Here is a 19,016-nt window from a genome sequence, read left to right as displayed (position 1 = left end):
CACTCTTGGGAACTTTACTATTTTTGAACAGACTTTTTCTGATTGCGCATACTATAAGAATTGTATCATGCTGGCAACAGATCAACAGGAAAGAAATAGATTGGAAGTTACTGCTCTCTGCTCTGTTTACTTGAAATTTGCTACCAAAAATAGCTTATAAAAATGCTTCTTCATGCAAAAGTATTTATTTTACAAGCTCAGCAAACTATCTTGATGGTTATGTAACAATCATCCACTCAATTTAAGCCGTTTCACTAACGCAGCACTCCGCCTAACAGGTGAGCTGCTGGTACAAACCCTGTTGGGGTTTTTTTCTGTTCTACTCACATGAACTGAACACAGTGAGGGAAAAACTGAAAACATCAAAACATTGCTTACCTATTTTTTCAGAACAAAATACTGTATTTTAGTAGATGAAGGAAAAGACGTTTGCCCTGTTTAGGTTTCAGTCACAGGACAGTTGAGGTTGGAAGGGGCCTCTGGAGGTCATCTGGTCCAACCCCCCTGCTCAAGCAGGGCCACCCAGAGCCGGTTGCCCAGGACCATGTCCAGACGGCTTTTGAGTATCTCCAAGGATGGAGACTCCACAACCTCCCTGGGCAACCTGTGCCATAAAGAAGCGTTTCCTGATGTTCAGAGTGTCTGTGTTTCAGTTTGTGCCCACTGCCTCTGGTCCTGTCCCTGGGCACCACTGAAGAGAGCCTGGCTCTGTCCTCTTTGCACCCCCCTGCAGATATTCATAGGCATTGATACGGTCCCCCTGAGCCTTCTCTTCTCCGGGCTGATGAGACCCAGCTCTCTCAGCCTTTCCTCACAGGACAGATGCTCGAGTCCCTTTCATCATCCTTGTGGCACTCCACCGGACTCTGTCCAGTATGTCCATGCATCTCGTGTACCGAGGAGCTGACTGCCCAGTTCCCTGGGTCTTCCTCCTTAAGATTGCTCATAGAATATATAAATACAATACCAAAAATGGCTATAGAGTATACGAATGAGAACACTTTTCCTCTCTACTACAGTTACATCTTTGTGAATCCAAGACTTGTTAAAAACAGCCTGATTTTTTAAATGGTGATGAGAACTCTCTCTTTCACTAGAAAGTCATAAGATTTCAAATACATCCATTAACAGAATCAGACTGGGAAAATCTGTATCAGAAGTGCATCAGACTCAAAGAAAGAGGAAAACAGTAAGTCTTAAACTTTATTGTTCCAAGTCAAAGGTATATTCTTCCCACCTTTGTATTGCTACCCATACTATGAATAAATCAGTTACATTTAATAATGGTTTCTACGGTTCAGATGCTAAGTCAGCTAACTAATGCTACAGATTTATTACACATCTGTGGTGACTAAATATGACTTTAACTTATCCATAGCAGCTCCTTCAAAGGAAAAGATAGTCAATCTCCACATTACTTGGGGAGTCCTTCAGCCTATTTTCAATTCTAACAATGCCTTTTGTGTGACAGCAGTCAAGCTGCATTATTCCATGGATCAGACTCCTGACCTATAAAATGGGGAATTTTCTTTTTTAAGGTAAAGCAATCAGAGAAAACACCATATAGTTCCAAGTAATCTTTTTTTAATATTTAACTATATTAAACATGCTTAATATCGCTATGCTTAATTTTCCAAAATATATTTCAAATTTTCTAAAATATATTCCAAAGTACGACTATTTCAGTATTTAGGATCTTCTCATTTTAGTATCAGTGTTGTATTTGAACAGGAACAGCTATCCACTGTGGATGCCGATGGTGCGCAGAAAGCAGTTACAACCATATACTTCTGAGAAACTGTGTGGTTTAAGCAGCATCTAGTGGCTAAACTTATGTAGGCAGCCATTCCTATTTAGCTCTATTTTCTCTTATTAAATTTAGCATTTAGGAAGTAAAGGAAGAGGTTCATTCCATCACTTCTGGTAAACAAGATCCAAAGGTGTGTTTCCTTTAAAAAAAATCTTTATGTATCATTACCTTTAATGCAAAACAAGAAGAAAAAGCACTATGGACTACTAATCACACCCTAAAAACTGGAACAGATTTATTACAAGAGAAACACTGACGTATCTTCAACCAAGGAATGCAGGAATTAAGTTTCAACTGCATCTTGCAAGGCAATTTGTTTTGTTTTTTTTTAATGCAAGATAATCTCACGCCTTTCCAGTAAGAGGAAGAATCGAGTGCTCACTCCACTTCTGTGGATGTTATTGTTATAAGATATAAAGGTATCTTGCACTATGATAACTTTAATGAATGCTGCACCCCGAGTCAGGTATGTGACCAGCAAGCAAAGTCTTGTAGATCCTGAAGGAATGATTGAAATTACTGTTCCCGGCTGCATTTGGTAACACGCTGTGCCACTACAGCACTGCAACAGGTTGTATGAGCGCTGCTAGACTGCTTCAGCGCAGTCAGCTGGATTAATGTATTAGCCTTTCAGCAGTGCTTTAAGTTATTCTAGCAAATACAGCCTTACAACTCTTCCCCTTTTTGGAAGGTTTTTCATTTTCTAATACCTGTAAACACACCTAAATAAGTGGTACGGTCCTCCTCCTTAAATGAAGGAAAATGCCTCACTTTACATTCACTTCCAACAAAAGGCACAATCGCTACCTGAGAAAGACACTTTTTTGTTAGTAAATTGATTCAATACATTTTTATTAGTTAATAATACATTTTTATAAGCTGAATTCTAATCAATATAGTCACAAAATATTTTCAAGAGCAGACCACAGCTGGACATAAACATTCCAGGAAATAATTCTATCATTTATCCTGCAGTGGAATTTTGAGCATACAAATGTAAGGGGAAATTAACACGTGTGATTCTGCAAAAAGTAAACCATTATGTAAGGAGTTGTCTAAAAATGTTTAAAAAGTTTCCCAAGGAACATCTATAAATACAACTGCCCTTCAAGATTTCCATAAAATGAAAAGACATGAGTTGATGTACCTGATGAAGGATAAATTGTGAATGTGTTACATCTTGTATTGAAATAAAGCAAAACATATTAATTTGTTGATTTGAATAAGGGAAAACATCTTCAGGTTTTCAGCATTCAGTTCAAAATAAATTGCTATAAGATACTAAAAGGGGCGTGGGGGGGAGGAGGCAAAAATCAACTTGGGCAGCAAATTCTAATACCTGCAGAAGCCATACTAGGAATACATCACATTCCTGTGACCCAACCTGTAATAAGATCACCGTGGTCCAAAGCAACTCTGACCTATTTGTTAGTCCAATTTATTTTTGTTTGTCTAGAAGCTTTCTGCAATCAAAACAAGTCACTATAAAAGCAGTCTTCTGCTTATGCCTCTCAGACTGACCTCTTGTATGCAAAGATGATGCAGGTTTATCCTCAGCCTTTAGTATTCTTTGGAAGCTGGAATGCCTGTTTTCCAACTGACAATTAAAAATAAATGAACTTATCCAAGTACTCCAAGAGTCAGAAAGCCTTAGTAGAAGGAAAATCTACACTCTACAAACAAATCTCTACTTCCACCTGTCTTGTTTAGCACATCAGCATCCGTGGTACTTAAAGCCCCTTCAGTCAAAATGCAAAATTGCCTTTACCCACCAGAAGGAGAGACACTGAAGAGAAATTGCCAGGAGCAAGGAGGTCAGTTAAAACAGCGCCAGCATACTATAATGAACATTTTTAAAAGGTAAACGGGCAAATCCAGACTTCTTTTCTGTTTGGGCTAAAGCAAGGGAAAATGTCAATGATTCAAGGGCTGGTGAGTGACATATCTTCAGGGACAATTTCTGTCTAAAGTATAAGAACAGACAGAACCTTCAAGTCATATGTTGAAACTTGCACCATTACCCAGCTATGGCAATGGTATACAATACTGTTATAGTTTTACCTATTTTTCTAGGCCTAAACAGCATGACTAACTGCTTATAAAATGGATTTTACATTGTAAATCTTTACGTTTCAATTTGATCAAGCTGTTTATTCTGTTCATTTCTCAAATTTGGACTCTAGTATCATTAAAAGAAAAACAAAAAAACCCCTCCCTTAAGCAATGCTACATTTTACCTTAAAGAGTTGCCATTTTTGAACATACACAGATAATATATGTCTTGAAAAAACCCCAACCATGTGATTTAGTACATCACTTGAACGAGTAACATGGTATCTCAGAGGTTTCTCTTCCCCATTAGCCCTTACACCTCCATTACCCTCCTTCTTTCCCCAGGAGCACCTCAAACATCTCCTCTTTCCACCTCAATAATCCCCTTGTGTGATTCCCCCTACTTCTTTTGTGGGATTCAACAGAAGTAATTTTATATATCAATACTTTTCCATGAGGAAAGCTAAAGGAATTGCACATAATATATGAAAAAACGTATCTTCTATTGCAGTATTTTCAACTGAACCAGTTTTAGTAACTCATTTGAAGGAACAAAAATGACATGAACAGCATTTACTCCATTTTAAAAAGTTAGTTAAGATTATAGTTTGCAATCATAAAATTCAGTGTTTTCAAAAAAAAAATCAGGGTGGATTCAGAGCTTCTGAAGCTACTGAAGACCATTAAGAACTGCCTAAGTACCTATACACAGGTTATATCAGTTTAAATAATCTTTAAGGAAATTAGCTTCAAATGATGCCAATCTCTTTTAGCAAGTCAGTCTGTTACATGGCCAGTTACACAATTTTTGCATGTGTCACATGGAAGCCATATCTAAACTAGGTACCACGCATGATTTTGACTTGCTCTCAGCTTTAAAAATAAATGGCTTCAACAAAGCCATTGCAAATTTAAATTAAAATGAGGCTAAGAACAATTTGGTATTAGAATAGCATATTATTCATTACTATACCTAATATAAAATATACACTGTTTTAAGAGTGGGGCTCAAACTCAAAGATTCCCTGCTTCTAGATAATTGCCTTGAACAGAAATCTACAGAATCTGACTCTCTTGTTTGTTTAGGGGTTTTTTTTTGTTTTTTTTGTTTTTTTTTTTTTTTAATTCTGAACTTTAATTCTTAAATGAGAAGTATTCTGCTAGATTGTGGAAAGATGAAGATTGATTGCTGAGAAAAATATAAAATGAGATTTACAAATTGCAGCCCGGGTGCTCTAAACACTAGGAGCCACCATGACCAACAGCTGGCAGCACGTTGGCGTGGGCGCCTAACTCCTGACACAAGAAAGGGAACGGACAGAGAAATTAGCAGTCACTTTGAATCTCAGAATCTCCTAACTCGTACACAATGTATGTAAAGGATGAACAACCTTATGGTTAACAGACTAAGACTGAAATTCAGGTACTTTTAAACACCAGTGCTGATGTTAATCAGAATATAAAAAGCCCGTTGAAGGCTTTATTAAATGTCACTGGTTCAGTTAAATTTCAAGGTTTATCATCTTCTTCTCCACAAGAAAGTATTTCTATATATTATAATCCTGTTGTAGAAAACCAAAATATTTTCTTGAGAGAAATTAATTTGAAGGTCTAATTTGTTACAATTTGTAGACAGCTCAAGGTGTTTAAACTCCCCAGAAATCTTAATACTAAATACAAATATTAAATTCTGCCTTTTTTTGGCCACAGACTTTTAGTGAGTGACATAGTGTGAAGAATTAACATCAAATATGAAGTTCTGAATAATTTTAAAAGGACAGACTAATGTTTTGACAAGATTTTATTGTGAAACATTGGATTTAGAAAAGGTACAAAATGTCAACGGTCAGATGTGTGCCAGTACAGTATTTCAATAGTCTATACATGTGGACAGCTGAATAGCTTCACCGCAGAACGCGTATTTAGACATACTATCTAAAAGGGGGCCGCAATATTCACAGGCTTAAAATACATAAATAACTTGAGCCAAAATGGCCATTACTGGTCAATGCTAATCAACATCTGGAAACAGGCTAAAAAGCACAATACAGTACAACAATCTCCTCGCAGATCCACATTTAAAGAACATCAGTTTATTATGTCAATATTCTACAGCTCCAGGACGCTATTTTCAGGACTGGGATTCAGTTGGCTAGTTTACAACTTTAAAAAAATTCATGTTAAAAATGAGATTATGGAAGAAAACCCACAGGTATTTAATTAGAACTAAACACTGTGAAGCCCCTAAAAATTTTTTGGACTAGGATTTATAAAGTCAATAATTTCTAATATAGAACTTCAGTTTGCTGCTTTAAAATGTCCTTACTGCAGCTTGAACAGACATCATTAAGTGATCTTAGTTCAAATGTTTCAATTTGCTATGCATTTCTGTGTTTTAAAACCAATTTCACCAAACATGGGTCGCCATTCAACTGGAAAAAAAATTATCAAAATACTAACTCTGAATTAATGAAAGGCATAAATTTGTATATTAAAAAAACCAACAACATCCCCAAAGGATAGCAGCATTCTCTACCCTAGTTTAGCAAGTTTAAAGAACAGCATTTATAAACATACAAAGTTGATCTTAGGGTATAAAAATACACATATACCATATGAAACAAGATAGCTTGTTTTTTTCAAATTATTCAGTAGTCTGTCACTGCTGGAACTTGTTTGAACTACTGACAAGGTGTTCATAGTTCAGCACATGGGTGGACAGCCAAGGAATTTTAGATTTTAGTTCTTTAATTAAAAGGTGTGTAGCTTATTCTACACAATTAAGCTTACTGAAATATAAGCAGTTACCCTGTTACCAATCAGCACCCAGAGCTGAACTAAACCTTTACTTATGGAAGTCTATTTCACTTTATGCTGACTCGTAACTCACCTTCCTGAACAGAGACCTTGGGGTATACTAAATTATGTTTAATAGAAATTTCTGAATATGACTAATGTCCATTAGGAGCAGAGCTAAACTTAAACTGATGTAATTTACAATCAAAATCTACCCAAAACACTAAAACAACCCACCCTTTGACACCACATCCACTCCCTTAATTAATTTCAAGACCATTAGTTTTGGCTACTCTTTTCTCATTGTGTATCTTTACTGGGGGATGAGAATCTTGCAATTCATTAAGAAGAATCACCGTAAGTTACAACTAAGTACATTAAATCAGACAATGGGGAATAAATTATTTTTTAAAACTTTGAGTGCATATCACTAATTAAGGATGTAACATTGGGAGTACAATGTCTGCTATGGAACTAAAATTAGCGCTGTGCCAAATGGGAAAAAACATATAAACAAACCACTAAACTCCAGTGTCGCAAAAAACATTTTGTTTTTTGTTCAGGAAGTGTTTGGTATGAGCAGCACTAACAAAATTCTACACCTCACAGACACAAGCTACAAAGGTTATCTAAAGCCAATACTCACTGTCCATCAATTAGCTAGCTCTTAATGCTGTTTCAAGCACTGCACTAGCCACTTTGATCTTTGTTTCAGATTCCTCTGTACACACATCTATATTTACATAAAACATTTATTAAACATGATTTTAAAACATAAAAACCTTATGTACAAAATACCAACATTCCTATAAATAAACAGTTGGAGAAAGGCACTTGCAAGAAAAATCTACAGTAAATCTTACAAAAACCACACTGCCTCTGTTACTGTACAATAGATAATCTTTCGGTAAATCCCTATCACAAGAATGTAAAACACTAATTACTTGTTATAGCTAAGAATATAACCATTACAGTTGTATTTACACATACATATATGCCTTTTTTCAGTTTCACTTGAGAGCACCATGATTTCCATTCTAAATTTATATTTTGATACAAAGTAAAAGAACAGTTGCCAGAAACCAGTGTTCAGTGTCACTGCAGATTCATAAACTTTTGGCTGACATCAGTGTAGTTTAAAAGACCCAGTTGCTGCTTTGTAAAAAGTACACCTAGTTTGTTATTGCATGTTGTCCTTTTAGAGAGAGCACTGCTATGTTCTCTATGCAATTGTTTAATACTATTACTGGCAAAAAGTTTCCAATATCAAAAAAATAAAAACATTCTTCAAGCCAGTTGAAGTATTTCATCTGAACAGTAACTAAAAAAAGCTGCATATTAATTATAAAAACGTGTAGGAAACATGCCAACTAATCTGGTGTGCAAAAATATTTTTTCCACTACACAGGATTTTAAGGGCTTCACAGAATTACTCAAATTTACATTGAGTAGCAAACCCTATGAATAACCAGTTCCTCAAGGAGATGTTAGTATACTCCCACTTTTATCAAACTTTTTACCCTTTGACAATGCTGCAACCTGTTTGAGCAGTTCTCTGTTTTTGGCCTGCAATACAGATAAAAAAAAAGTTTTATGAATTCCTGAAACGTCTCAGTAGTGTCATGCAGTAATTTCCCATTGCATTTATAAAACAAATTCTCAAAATGTACATGCTGAGAATATTCACAGACAATAACAATCACTTTTCAAAGACTTGCTTTTTGATATGCATATTCCATCTTTAACAGAAAAGGTAACCACATTTCCTCTATTGCAAAATTTAGTATCTGAGGTATTGCACTGAGTATCTGTTCAGTCTGTGACTTAAGGCAACTAATTCAGGCTTTCTTCCTGATAAAGTATGCTTTAACAAGAGACATTTAACTGTCAATTGTGTTAACGTTGAGCCCTTAAATCAGATCAATAGCACAGTGGCAACTGATTCAATATCAGAGAACAGACACCAAAAATAACATAACCTTTGAGGAGGCATGTGAGGTAAGCCTCTATCTCTTAAAGTTAGAAAGCAATTCTTACAGTGAGTTTAACTCGTACGGAGATTGTCTGTTGACTGCAGGACTGCTGTACAACGCATCTGAAGTCAAACACGGTAATGACCATTCAAGAACCTGGTACTATTTCATTGCTGTGAGTGAACAGCCTGAATATGTAATTCCATCTGAAGAACTTCTCAAGTATTGATAAGCAATTACTCACCTGCAACTGTTCCACAGTTTCCTTGTGAGCTTTCTCCATACTGTTCATCTTTGTCCTCAAGTTAGACTCCTGGTACTGGAAGTCTGCCTTCAGTTCTGTCAACTGAAAACACAAATTCTATGAAGATTCCTTGGACTGCTACAGTATACATCTTCTAATCAATCTGTGAAACCTTTATGGAAGCCTCAGGCATCTCAGGAAACACTGTATTTATTTGCTACTGTAGTATTGGCACCTCAGCACTTGAGAAGTAGCTTGAAAAGTAAGTATGTCTATCTTATATGAAGAAAACAGCTGTACTTATATAACCATATTGTTTGCTCAGGATTTGGTATAAAGGAGGTTAATCCTCAACAAAAAAAATTCAAATACAAGACTAATGATTTATAATCTTAGCTGTTCTTTCAGCTGTGAGATACTTATCACAATCTTCAGTTATGTCTCTTCAGTTATATGGTATGGTAACACATGAAAAATCTTCTATACAGAGACAACAGAAAGGATTCCTTTGTGTCCTTTTATGCTACAATTTGTCTCAAACAGAAGCATACATTTGAGTTTCACTGCTTCTCAATCCACAATAATAGTGAATTAAACTGTTATTAGAAATGTGTAATTAAAATGACTTAACTTATGATTTAATTCTGAGCGTATGGTGTAGTATTGCCGCCACTGGGTCTCTCCTGAGACAGGCAAAGATCTAGATGACGTACATTAAGGCAGGTGTTTCTAAATTGTGATATATGCTTCTATCCAAGAAGCTGAATGCTTCTTCTGGAAGCATGTGCAGCTGGGTGAACTACTAACAGCTTATTGTATGTGGACCCAGAAGTTTTAGGAACCACTTATTTAAAAAGTTTAGTTCCTCAAAGCATCCCAGGTTCACCTGGCTATTTTGAACCTCTCTGGTCAATTTGGATTTATCAGGAAATGAAGCCTCTTCGCTAGCAAAGAAGCGTGCTATAACAAACCAGAGCATACATTCCTAAAATGACTACCAAGACTGTTACTATGAACCTTAGTATGTGTCACATTACAGGCAGTGAAACAAGGTATTCAAAAGAACTGTCAATCAAATGGTCCTAAAGAAAGTGCAGGTATCTTGATACAAGGATATATACCTCACTGTACACAGACTGCTGCTCAAGGTATGTACTTACGGCTGTTGTAAATTCCAGGGGATCCAGTACAAAACCACATACCACAAACTAAACATCAAAAAAACTAGTGGTAGTATTGCACCATAGTAAAGCATGCAACTAGATGAGCAAACACACTACCTGTGAACGTTCAGCAAATTGTGGTCCCTTCCTAATGATCACATCTCAGGGCCCCATGGTAATGTCTTCGTGTCTCAACTAACATTTTGTCCAGAAAGTGAAACAATGCTAGTACTGCAGACAATACGCACTGGTAATGACATAGCTGAGACAGACTCATAACAAAAAATTATGAATGAGGATTGTCGGTAAAGCTGGTGTACTCAGTTGTTTTTGCTGCCATACGTTATACATTTCAGCGGTTTTTCTTTTGGAGCGCTCTGAACTGTTCAAATGCTGTCCCTACACAAATCTGGGGACAAGATCTTAACAGGAACCTCCCACAGGTCTAGCTCAGGCTTTTATCCAATACATGTCTTCACATTTACTACCTCACAGTAAAAAAAAAATCTGCAGTGCATTAATTTGTTGTAAATTTTTCAGCGATGCAAACATTGTACGATGTGTTCAGCTTTTCTCCCTCCCGCAGCAGCTGAAAAAAGTAAGTGACATTCTGGAACTGAGTAATTTATGCCTGAAGGAGTCTTTAAGTTCAAAGAAGTCTGAGGTCAAATAAATAGTTTTAGCAGTGGGGATATTAAAATTAGATGCTCTCCCTATGGAAACAGCACAAAACTAGTTACTACAGTGGTTATGCAGAAGTAGGTGACATTTCCTTACCCAACCCTTTTGTTAGCTTTGCCCAGTAGATCAAATATAAAAAGAGATAAGTGAATTTCCTACTGACTCATGATCTTCTACTGGCTTTATAAGAGAGAGATCAGGGCCTTAATGTCTGTCCTTTGAAGAAAATACCCAAGGAGAATCCATGACAGACTGTTGAGCTCTTTCACATTAACCACTTAAAGGCTTGAAATAGCAAGTACTTCCAACACTAAGTATATTATAACAGTGATATAAATGAAGAAAAGCTTCAATATCCTTTACACAACACATTTAAGTGTAGAAACAAAGATACTGAACTATGCCTTAAAAGTGGAAGCATTTTCCTTTCAGGATCAATGAGCCTTTCTTAACTATCAATGTTTTGATAGGCTTCCATGCATCTATAATCAAAATTTTACTTGAAAATATAGTAAATTTATTTTTAATACAATTCCATAATCCTACTCAATCAACACACATTCTAGAGCCAACATTACAGACAGTGTCTTAAAAGCATCTAGTTAATCAGATGGCAGAAAAATAAGCTCTAATAAAGGCAGAGCAAAGTACATATTTGTAGTTATGTCTCTCTTCTTGTTAGTCACTAGGTTGTTTGAAGAGTGAATCTTTTGTATGAGTTTCACTGCAGCCATTCGGGCCTGACTACTTCACTTAACTTTTGTTGACTGCCAGGCATCTAATCTAAGCTTTTCTTCTAGTCTCTGACCATCCACAAAGACTTGATAACCTACACTACACATACACTATCAGTCTTTTAACATCAAAACACTTAATTTTCATAAACTGTACATGTAAATTTGGACACCAACTCATTAATTACAGCTATAGTTGCTTTAATTTAAAACTAAACAAAAACTATGCTAAACTCAGAATGGTTACTACTGTTAATCCTCCTCTCATCTTGTGTGCTCGTCAGCCTATGTAGGACCCTGGGATCTTTGCTGTGACTTTAGAATACGTAAAACGTACAAACAACTGTCTGGCATTTTATCCATCACCTGTGGAACACAGCCTGAGTAACAGTGAACCAGATGGCTAGCTTCTAGATGGCTGAACTGAGGTAAGATGAATTCCTCTTTGACTTAAAGCCAAAATATATCCATGAAACAAAAGTCCCAAACTTGTCCTTTAAATGGTAAGATCTGATTAGTTGCTATATAAAAAAATTGTATCTGATTTTTGTTTTTTCTCACCATTTTGACATTGTTAGGAACAGACAAAATAGAAAACAAAATTATAAAGTTCTTATTAAGCAGGTGCAACTTTTACCTTTTTGTCTTTTTCTAAAATAGTCTGATCTCTTTGCTGCAGAAGACGTTTAAGTGACATTACTTCTTCTTTCAGCTGACTTATGAGGACGAAGTTGTCAGTTCCTCCACTGTCTGCTGACTGATTTATAGAGCTACTAAAAATAAAAAACAATAGTTAGTTACAACATCAATAGAAAAAAACAGTAGGTTTTTTTAAATTTCAAATTGGATAATTAATAATTCCACAAACATCCTTAAGGACTAATGCAAAAAAAGTATGTACCTGACAGAAATGGATGCAACTGGCAAATTACCTTACTAATGGCACACATTACATACACCTGCAGAAATATAATTAAGTATTAGCTTTGAGGGGGACAAATACCTTTTGACTGAAGCAGCTACTTTTACTTTTATTCCAACTGTTTGGCCAGAGACAGAATAAAGATTCAGTCTCACACATTAAGGTCCAAAAGACTTCTCTAAACACTAGGTCAGCTTAAAGGAGCAGGGTCAACCCTGCATCTAATCGACAAAACACTGATGTCAGGGAATACTGTTTCATTGATAACTGTTGCCTTGTACATAAGCTTTATTTAATTTTGTCCAAAACAGTTTAAAGGCAGGAAAACAGTGCCAGTTTTCTGCTGATAAAGGCATTTAGTTGACTGACAGCACTCAGATGCCACCCAATAATCTGGCTGGCTGGACAATAGTTTCACCTCCCTCATTCTTCAGACAAAAAAAAAAAAAAAAAAGCAACTGGCCACAAATCAGTGCTCTATTTGGTTGAAATGGCTCAGCTTTACAAAAATATAACTTTACCTATCTCCATTTGATGGCTTGGATTCCAGTTTGGGTTTTTTCTTTGGAGTTTCATTCTGAATAGCTGCAGAGGATTTATGGCTGAAATCAAACAAAATGTAAACCTAAAGCCTCATACTATATAACTCTCTAATATCACCATTTGGTACATGTAAAATAACTAACTCATGCTCCTAGCTGGAATGCTAGAGACTAGCCAGAAATGCAAGAAAAAAAAGTCCTTTAAATGAAAACTGCAAGATAAATTAAAAGGAAATTAATAAATAATATCATATTTACCTCTGTTTCCATAGTCCCTGATCTTGTTCTGGACTCAGACTGCTGATTCTGAAATACGTGAAATGTACTTGGTAACTGACCAAACATGCCATTATTTCTAAGTTTATGTGAATGGTATCTGTACTTGAGAAAAATCCACACCCCCCTTTTTTTTAATAAAGAAAGTTAACAATTACGAATTTTCAGCTGGACAGTCATATTATCTGTCATATTCGTGACCACTCTTTACTATGTCAGGATGCTATAAAAATATTTCTTGGCTAAATGTTTACACTATTGTAAGACACAAGGGGTAGACTTCAAGACTGATGGCTAAACATTTTGCTGGTACCTCCAAATTTTTGTGAACTTTTTATTGCTAAACTTGTACTCAGCAAGCTGGTCTAAAGCAGTATTCCTGGGATTGCCATACTGCCATATGGACATTGTTTGAAGTGGTGCTTATGTGGTGGCATAAGAGCAAAGTTAAGTTTTGGATCCCTGAAAATAACTGCTTCTCAGGTCTAAACACTTGTTTTCAATCATTTCAGAAGCAACTAATAAACACCATTGATATAGGAATGGTAGAATGTAGAAGATTGCACTGAATGAAATAGTTCACTGAATCTGTATTTCTACCTCATTGTCTCTACTGTTTCATCTTAACAATAAGTGAAGTGGACAGGGAAAAAGAGTCATATTTATTGGACCAGAAGCAATGGACCCATGGCAGCCTATAGAAAAAAAGGTGCCAAACCAGGAACATTGTGATCTGTATAGAGATGTGCTTACTTTTATAACTCTTGAGTATATTAGAAGCTCTATTCTGTAGTAAAGAGGTAACTTTTTTTCATTAAATCCTTACTATATCTCTGCCACATGCATTAAATTAGATTTAGCTTCTTGTAACTTGATTTTCAGCAGAGATTTCAGAGAACAGGAACAGTACAATGACTCTCTGCACGACAAGAATAATTTTCTTCTTCAAATTCCTAAAAAAACCCAAATCATCTTTTTTTAAAGTGAAAGTATGTATGGAGTATTCTCCTCATTCCCAATATCATTCCAGCTTATTTTGCTTCTATCTTTAAGTCACACTTAGTGAGGCAAGTTTCAGTCAAAATGGAAAATTATAAGCACTGGAAAAGTGAAGCTTAGAATGAAAGTGTTTGTGTGTCTGGGGTCAGGGTCATTACCTTTACAGCACTATCCAACACAAAAATAAAAATAATGTAAGTAGTTCTAAAGTGCCATAAGCCTACCAACGAAAATAAGAATTATGACTACTATTATACTAGCGTAAAAAACACATCAGTCCTGGGGTTTATAAATAGATAAACTAGTATGTACATTAAAGTTGGTATGCTGCTTACCCCATAGCCAGACATGGCATGCTGAGAGAAGTTGCAGAAGATAGGACAAAACCGCTGGTAACTGAACTGACAGTGTTATTTTCCTATGTCTGATAGCCACTCACAAACTGCCTATTCCAGCAGGATATGAGTATAAAAACTAGCAGAGGGATACAAACTGGTCCTAGACTGAGAGTGATCCCACATTGTTGCTTCTGCTTCTCCATTTAACTGCAAGTATGCGCACACAGGCAAGTCAGGATGAAGTAAGTTAGGGTGAGGGTTCTGAGCAAAGTAGCTGTTCTGTGCTCACTGCTAATACACACCTTTTAACCCATGGTAAATGCATGTAAAATAGCAGTTATCACACAGCAGTTACTGCTCAGAAAGCCAAATTCAAGTTTATCCCTAAATAACTTGCTCTGTAGCCATTCTGTGGGTTTCTTTTCTAGACCCGCTACCAATTTTAACATCAACTAGTTTGATGAACACCAAGAATTTCTGCTTTTTGCTGACCTCCCTTCATCCAAACTGTAAGAATACAAGGATTTTGACAGACCATGGGAGAACAACATTCTGCTACTGCTTTTGATGACATATTTTAAACAGCATTTCTTATTTCCTTTGATTTGATCTCAGTACTAACAGAACACAGAAGAGGAAGAGGTACCAACAGCTACTTTAAATTTTTGACATACTTACTTATGATGACTGCTGCTGTGACGATGATGATGGTGGTGATGGTGATGGTGTTTTGAATGATGCTGGTCTTTCTCAGTAAGAGATGAAGATGAGGAGTTAGAATGTGAAGATCCTAGGCTCTTCCTCTGTTCTTTTGTCTTCTGTAGCACTCTCTTGTAGGACAGTGTGCAGAGCCAACACAACAACTTTCCATCAACCTTTTGGGAAATAATTCATAGCAGGGTTTTTTTCCAAGTATACTTGCACTAGAAAGATGTACTTCAATATTTGCAAGCAAAATTTGTTTCACTTCATCTGTTATCTTTGGGAAAAATCCAGACATCTCTTTGGTATGAAACAGCACTACCATATTTCCAACGTATGCACATTATCTTTTAGTAAAGTGAATATTACTCCATTTCTTTTTGTCATTTAAAGTTACGCTAGGAAGCAGTCTTAGCAAATGTTGGACTCGCTCTATATCACAGAAGTGACAGTAACTTTTCAAAGGGACAAATCATTTTTAGACACCATGTACCCTCTCTCAACCCATCGTATTCCAGGCAGAATCAAGATGTCCAGCCAACGTGTTACTTGTACCAAGTAAATTCTTCTGTAAAAACAGCATTATTCTTGGGTTCACGCAAGAGGCTTTTGAGGTCATTTCCTCAGCACCTTCTGGAATGAGAAAGTGGCACTCACCAAAGCTATTTAAGAAAACAGAACACAAAGGGCTGCTCAGAGCAGTCTACCTCTCTGGTGCTGTACTTTAAGGCAAGGCAGGCAAATCAGAAGAGGTAAAGTGACAGATTCAAGTTACAGACATACATAAGATCCAACAGATGGGAAAATAAAAGTAAAAAAAATAAAAGCACCGGGAACTGTTCAGCTGCTTAATCTCTGCTCCCCATCTACGACTGTCAGCTTACGCTTAAGCGTATTTTTTAAAAGAGTGATTTAATTTAAAGTAAGTTAGCTCAGTAGCTAACATAACAATTGCAAGTTGCAAAATTTAATTCAATTATTGTAAAGCACAGGGCAGCAACTTTAATCTAAAGTTAGTGAACTTAAGATACATTCTTGTTAATCTTTCTCCTATGAAGGAGGAACGCTGTCTGTTGTCAGCCTAAGCCATTACAGCTGTAGAACAAAGCCTACCTTCCTTCTTCCCTCCTCTTTTCGATCAAAAGCACACTGCTGTTTGCACTGTTCACATGTCTGAGGTGGGCCGTACTTCTTCTCCGAGTTGGTGCAACGCTGACATTTTGTGCCAATAAATGCTGCAATAATGTTACAATACTGACAAGGCTTGGGCTGAAAAACAGGTAAGTTGAACTGAAATTAATACATTTACAGCTTCTGTAATGAACACAGGTATTTCAAATCACACAATGATGCTTCTAAACTACCAGGGCTTCATATAACCTATCTTAAAGAACCTTTTCCCTACAATTTCTATCTTCAATACTGAACTTTTCCCCTAAAACGATGCTCCTTCAATGGCCAAAAAGAGTCTGGACTTTCCATGAAAACCGAGGTACATATTCAATGAAAGAAACACATACAATGTAACACAAATGTAGAGGTGTCTGAAACACACCTCTACCCCTGCCTCTTTTTTTTTTTTTTTTTAAATACGATGACATTTTCTCTCTGTTTTACTACATTACTAAATAAATTACTTAAAAAACTTTAGAAAAGAGTAATCAAGTCATTTTTTAGACTGGAAGTTTCTGAAAACATCTCTCTCCCCTGCACTACTCAGGGATGTGACAACCCTACAGCTCCAAGATTAGTATCCTGATGTCTGCAATTCTGCAGGAAACTTAAAAAACAAACAAACAACTTCAGATACCATCAGGTCAGGTTATCAACTTTTATATCATACACTCAACTAGAACAATATGCTGCTGGAAAATAAAATTGCTGACAGTTTTCATTGGTTAGAAATGGCTGATTCTCTTCAATGCAGTTCCTTTTTTGGATGTACTACTGATAAAAAACATTGTTGGATCTGTCTTGCACTTCGTTTTGCTACATTGTAAGCTTTTGAAAGAATGTTCGGTTTACATTTACATTCACAAAATGCTTGACTACATACCAACAGCTGTTATGTTTCTCAAATAAGCTGAATTTCTTCTAATATGGTTTATGTCAAGTATATAGAAGTTACGCACTTTTGTTTCACAAGATTATCTTGATACCTTGCATAAACTAGTATCTGCAGGGCACTCAGAAACCGTGTGTGTATTCATACATTAAAAAATTAATTTTTCTAACAGAACTGAAGATGAAATTCAAGATGACAAAATGCAAAGTAACATGCATACAGCTAATACTCATAACATCTTTTCTACTTAATAGTTTAACATGATTAACATGCATTTAAAAATTTTAAGACTTGCATTATATAAAGTATGCAGTATTATTAGATTTTCACATTTACCACTCATTAAAAACACAGACAGCTAACGGTCTTTCTGCTGTCAAGTGTGTGTTTATGAGACCATGCAAAGAATTACTTTACATGCATGAAGTGAAAGAACATTGTTTTTACTATGAATAGCTATACTGCAGTTATTCATAACTGTTAAGCTACTTATAATCACAATAGATTTCCATTTGAAAAAAGAAACTGTAAGCCACAAAGGAAATCAAGAGCTGCCAGTAATTTTCATCACCTTTCTGAAAGCTAATCTTTTCTTTTTTTTCCTCCAAAAGAAAATAAGAAGTTCAGTTGCAAGAGAACTTTTTTTAATTTAAAACGTGAACGAACTTAACTTCAATATTCAGAACTAAGAGCCTACTCACCGTTCCAAACTGCTTCACGTTTTGGGCACATTTCTTGCATATTGTATTAGTTTTGCTAAAGATAAAATTGCATAATGTTGAATTCAGCGACAAACACACACCTTGAAATTCTTTCCCATGCAATTACTGGAAAACACACATGCAAACACACGCTGTGGTAAGCAGTTAACGGTAAGTGAACAAATCTCACGCCGTGCGGCGTTGATGCGACACTCGCGCTGCTGGAGCGGGCAGGCAGGTGATTTCACTGCGGCTCTGCCCTCTGCCGCGGCTCCAGCGGTGTGAACTCCTGCCGTTACAGGCGGCTCTGCTGCGGAACAGCTGCTCCGCCCGCAGCCCCACCGACCGCCTGCGGCGGGACCTCGGCAGCTCACGAAGCCCCCGTACCTCTCCTGCTGAAACTCCGACCGGCAGTAAGTGCATTTCACGATGGGGTGGGCGATCCGACACTCCTGAGGAGAGGAGAGGAGAGGAGAGGAGAGGAGAGGAGAGGAGAGCGACGTTACCCCGCCTTGCCAGCGCCACGAAACCCCTCACACCGACCTCACCCGGCGCTCCGCGGCCGGTCCCGCCGGGCGCTGCCTGAGGGGCGTCCCGCCGGGCTGGCGGCTGCCTCCCCGCGCCAGGACCGACGCCGCCACCTTCTTCCTCCTCCTCCTCCTCCTCCCCGGGAAGCCAGGGCTGCGGAGCCCCGGCCCCGCCGAGGGGGGCCCGACCCGGCGAGCGCTGCCCCGCGCCTCAGCCCCCCGCGCCGCGCCTCGCCGCGCCTCGGCGCCGCCGCCGCACCTTGCAGAGCTGCTGGCCCTGGGAGAGCTCCTCGAAGGGGTAGCGCTGGTTGCACTTGGTGCAGGCATAAAGAGCCGGGGCGGCCGCCGCCGCCATCCGCGCCGCGGCCGGCGGGGCGGACACGGGCGGGCCGAGGGAGGGGAAGAGGGAGGTGCCGGGGCGAGGGCCGGAGCGGCCGCCTGGGCCGCCGCCGAGGAGCCGCCCCCCCCCCCCGCCGCCGCCGCCGCGCCTG

At 37.8% G+C, this 19,016-nt stretch overlaps 1 protein-coding gene across 4 annotated transcripts; it reads right to left on the bottom strand.

Annotated features, from left to right (window-relative positions):
- Window positions 1–5,654: 5,654 nt before the first annotated feature.
- On the bottom strand, window positions 5,655–19,005 carry FAM76B (family with sequence similarity 76 member B). 4 transcript variants are annotated; one of them, XM_072850684.1, is made up of 10 exons: window positions 18,785–19,005; window positions 18,386–18,450; window positions 17,999–18,053; window positions 16,346–16,501; window positions 15,209–15,405; window positions 13,176–13,223; window positions 12,897–12,977; window positions 12,091–12,226; window positions 8,876–8,977; window positions 5,655–8,224 (listed from the first exon to the last, which is right to left on the bottom strand). In XM_072850684.1, exons 1-10 carry the CDS (start codon window positions 18,878–18,880, stop codon window positions 8,135–8,137), a joined length of 1,026 nt encoding a protein of 341 aa, XP_072706785.1. In that variant the 5' UTR covers window positions 18,881–19,005; the 3' UTR covers window positions 5,655–8,134. The 4 variants fall into 4 exon arrangements, with proteins under 4 accessions (XP_072706785.1, XP_072706786.1, XP_072706789.1 ...); XM_072850685.1 differs by having other exon boundaries at window positions 12,091–12,223; XM_072850688.1 differs by lacking the exon at window positions 12,897–12,977.
- Between the last annotated feature and the right edge of the window lie 11 nt (window positions 19,006–19,016).

The sequence above is a fragment of the Ciconia boyciana genome, chromosome 1 (assembly GCF_034638445.1).
Source record: "Ciconia boyciana chromosome 1, ASM3463844v1, whole genome shotgun sequence".
Lineage (NCBI taxonomy): Eukaryota > Metazoa > Chordata > Aves > Ciconiiformes > Ciconiidae > Ciconia > Ciconia boyciana.
The sequence above is the reverse complement of the archived record's forward strand: the minus strand, read 5'-3'. Positions and strand labels throughout refer to the sequence as shown.

Excerpts from the sequence above, each read along its gene's own strand:
- FAM76B (XM_072850684.1), bottom strand. The coding sequence starts at position 18,880 with ATGGCGGCGGCGGCCGCCCCGGCTCTTTATGCCTGCACCAAGTGCAAC. Across the intron at positions 13,224-15,208 it reads CACAGCAGCAGTCATCATAA|AATCAGCAGTCTGAGTCCAG; the intron begins GTAAGTATGTCA and ends CACGTATTTCAG. Across the intron at positions 8,225-8,875 it reads AAACTGTGGAACAGTTGCAG|GCCAAAAACAGAGAACTGCT; the intron begins GTGAGTAATTGC and ends TCTGTATTGCAG.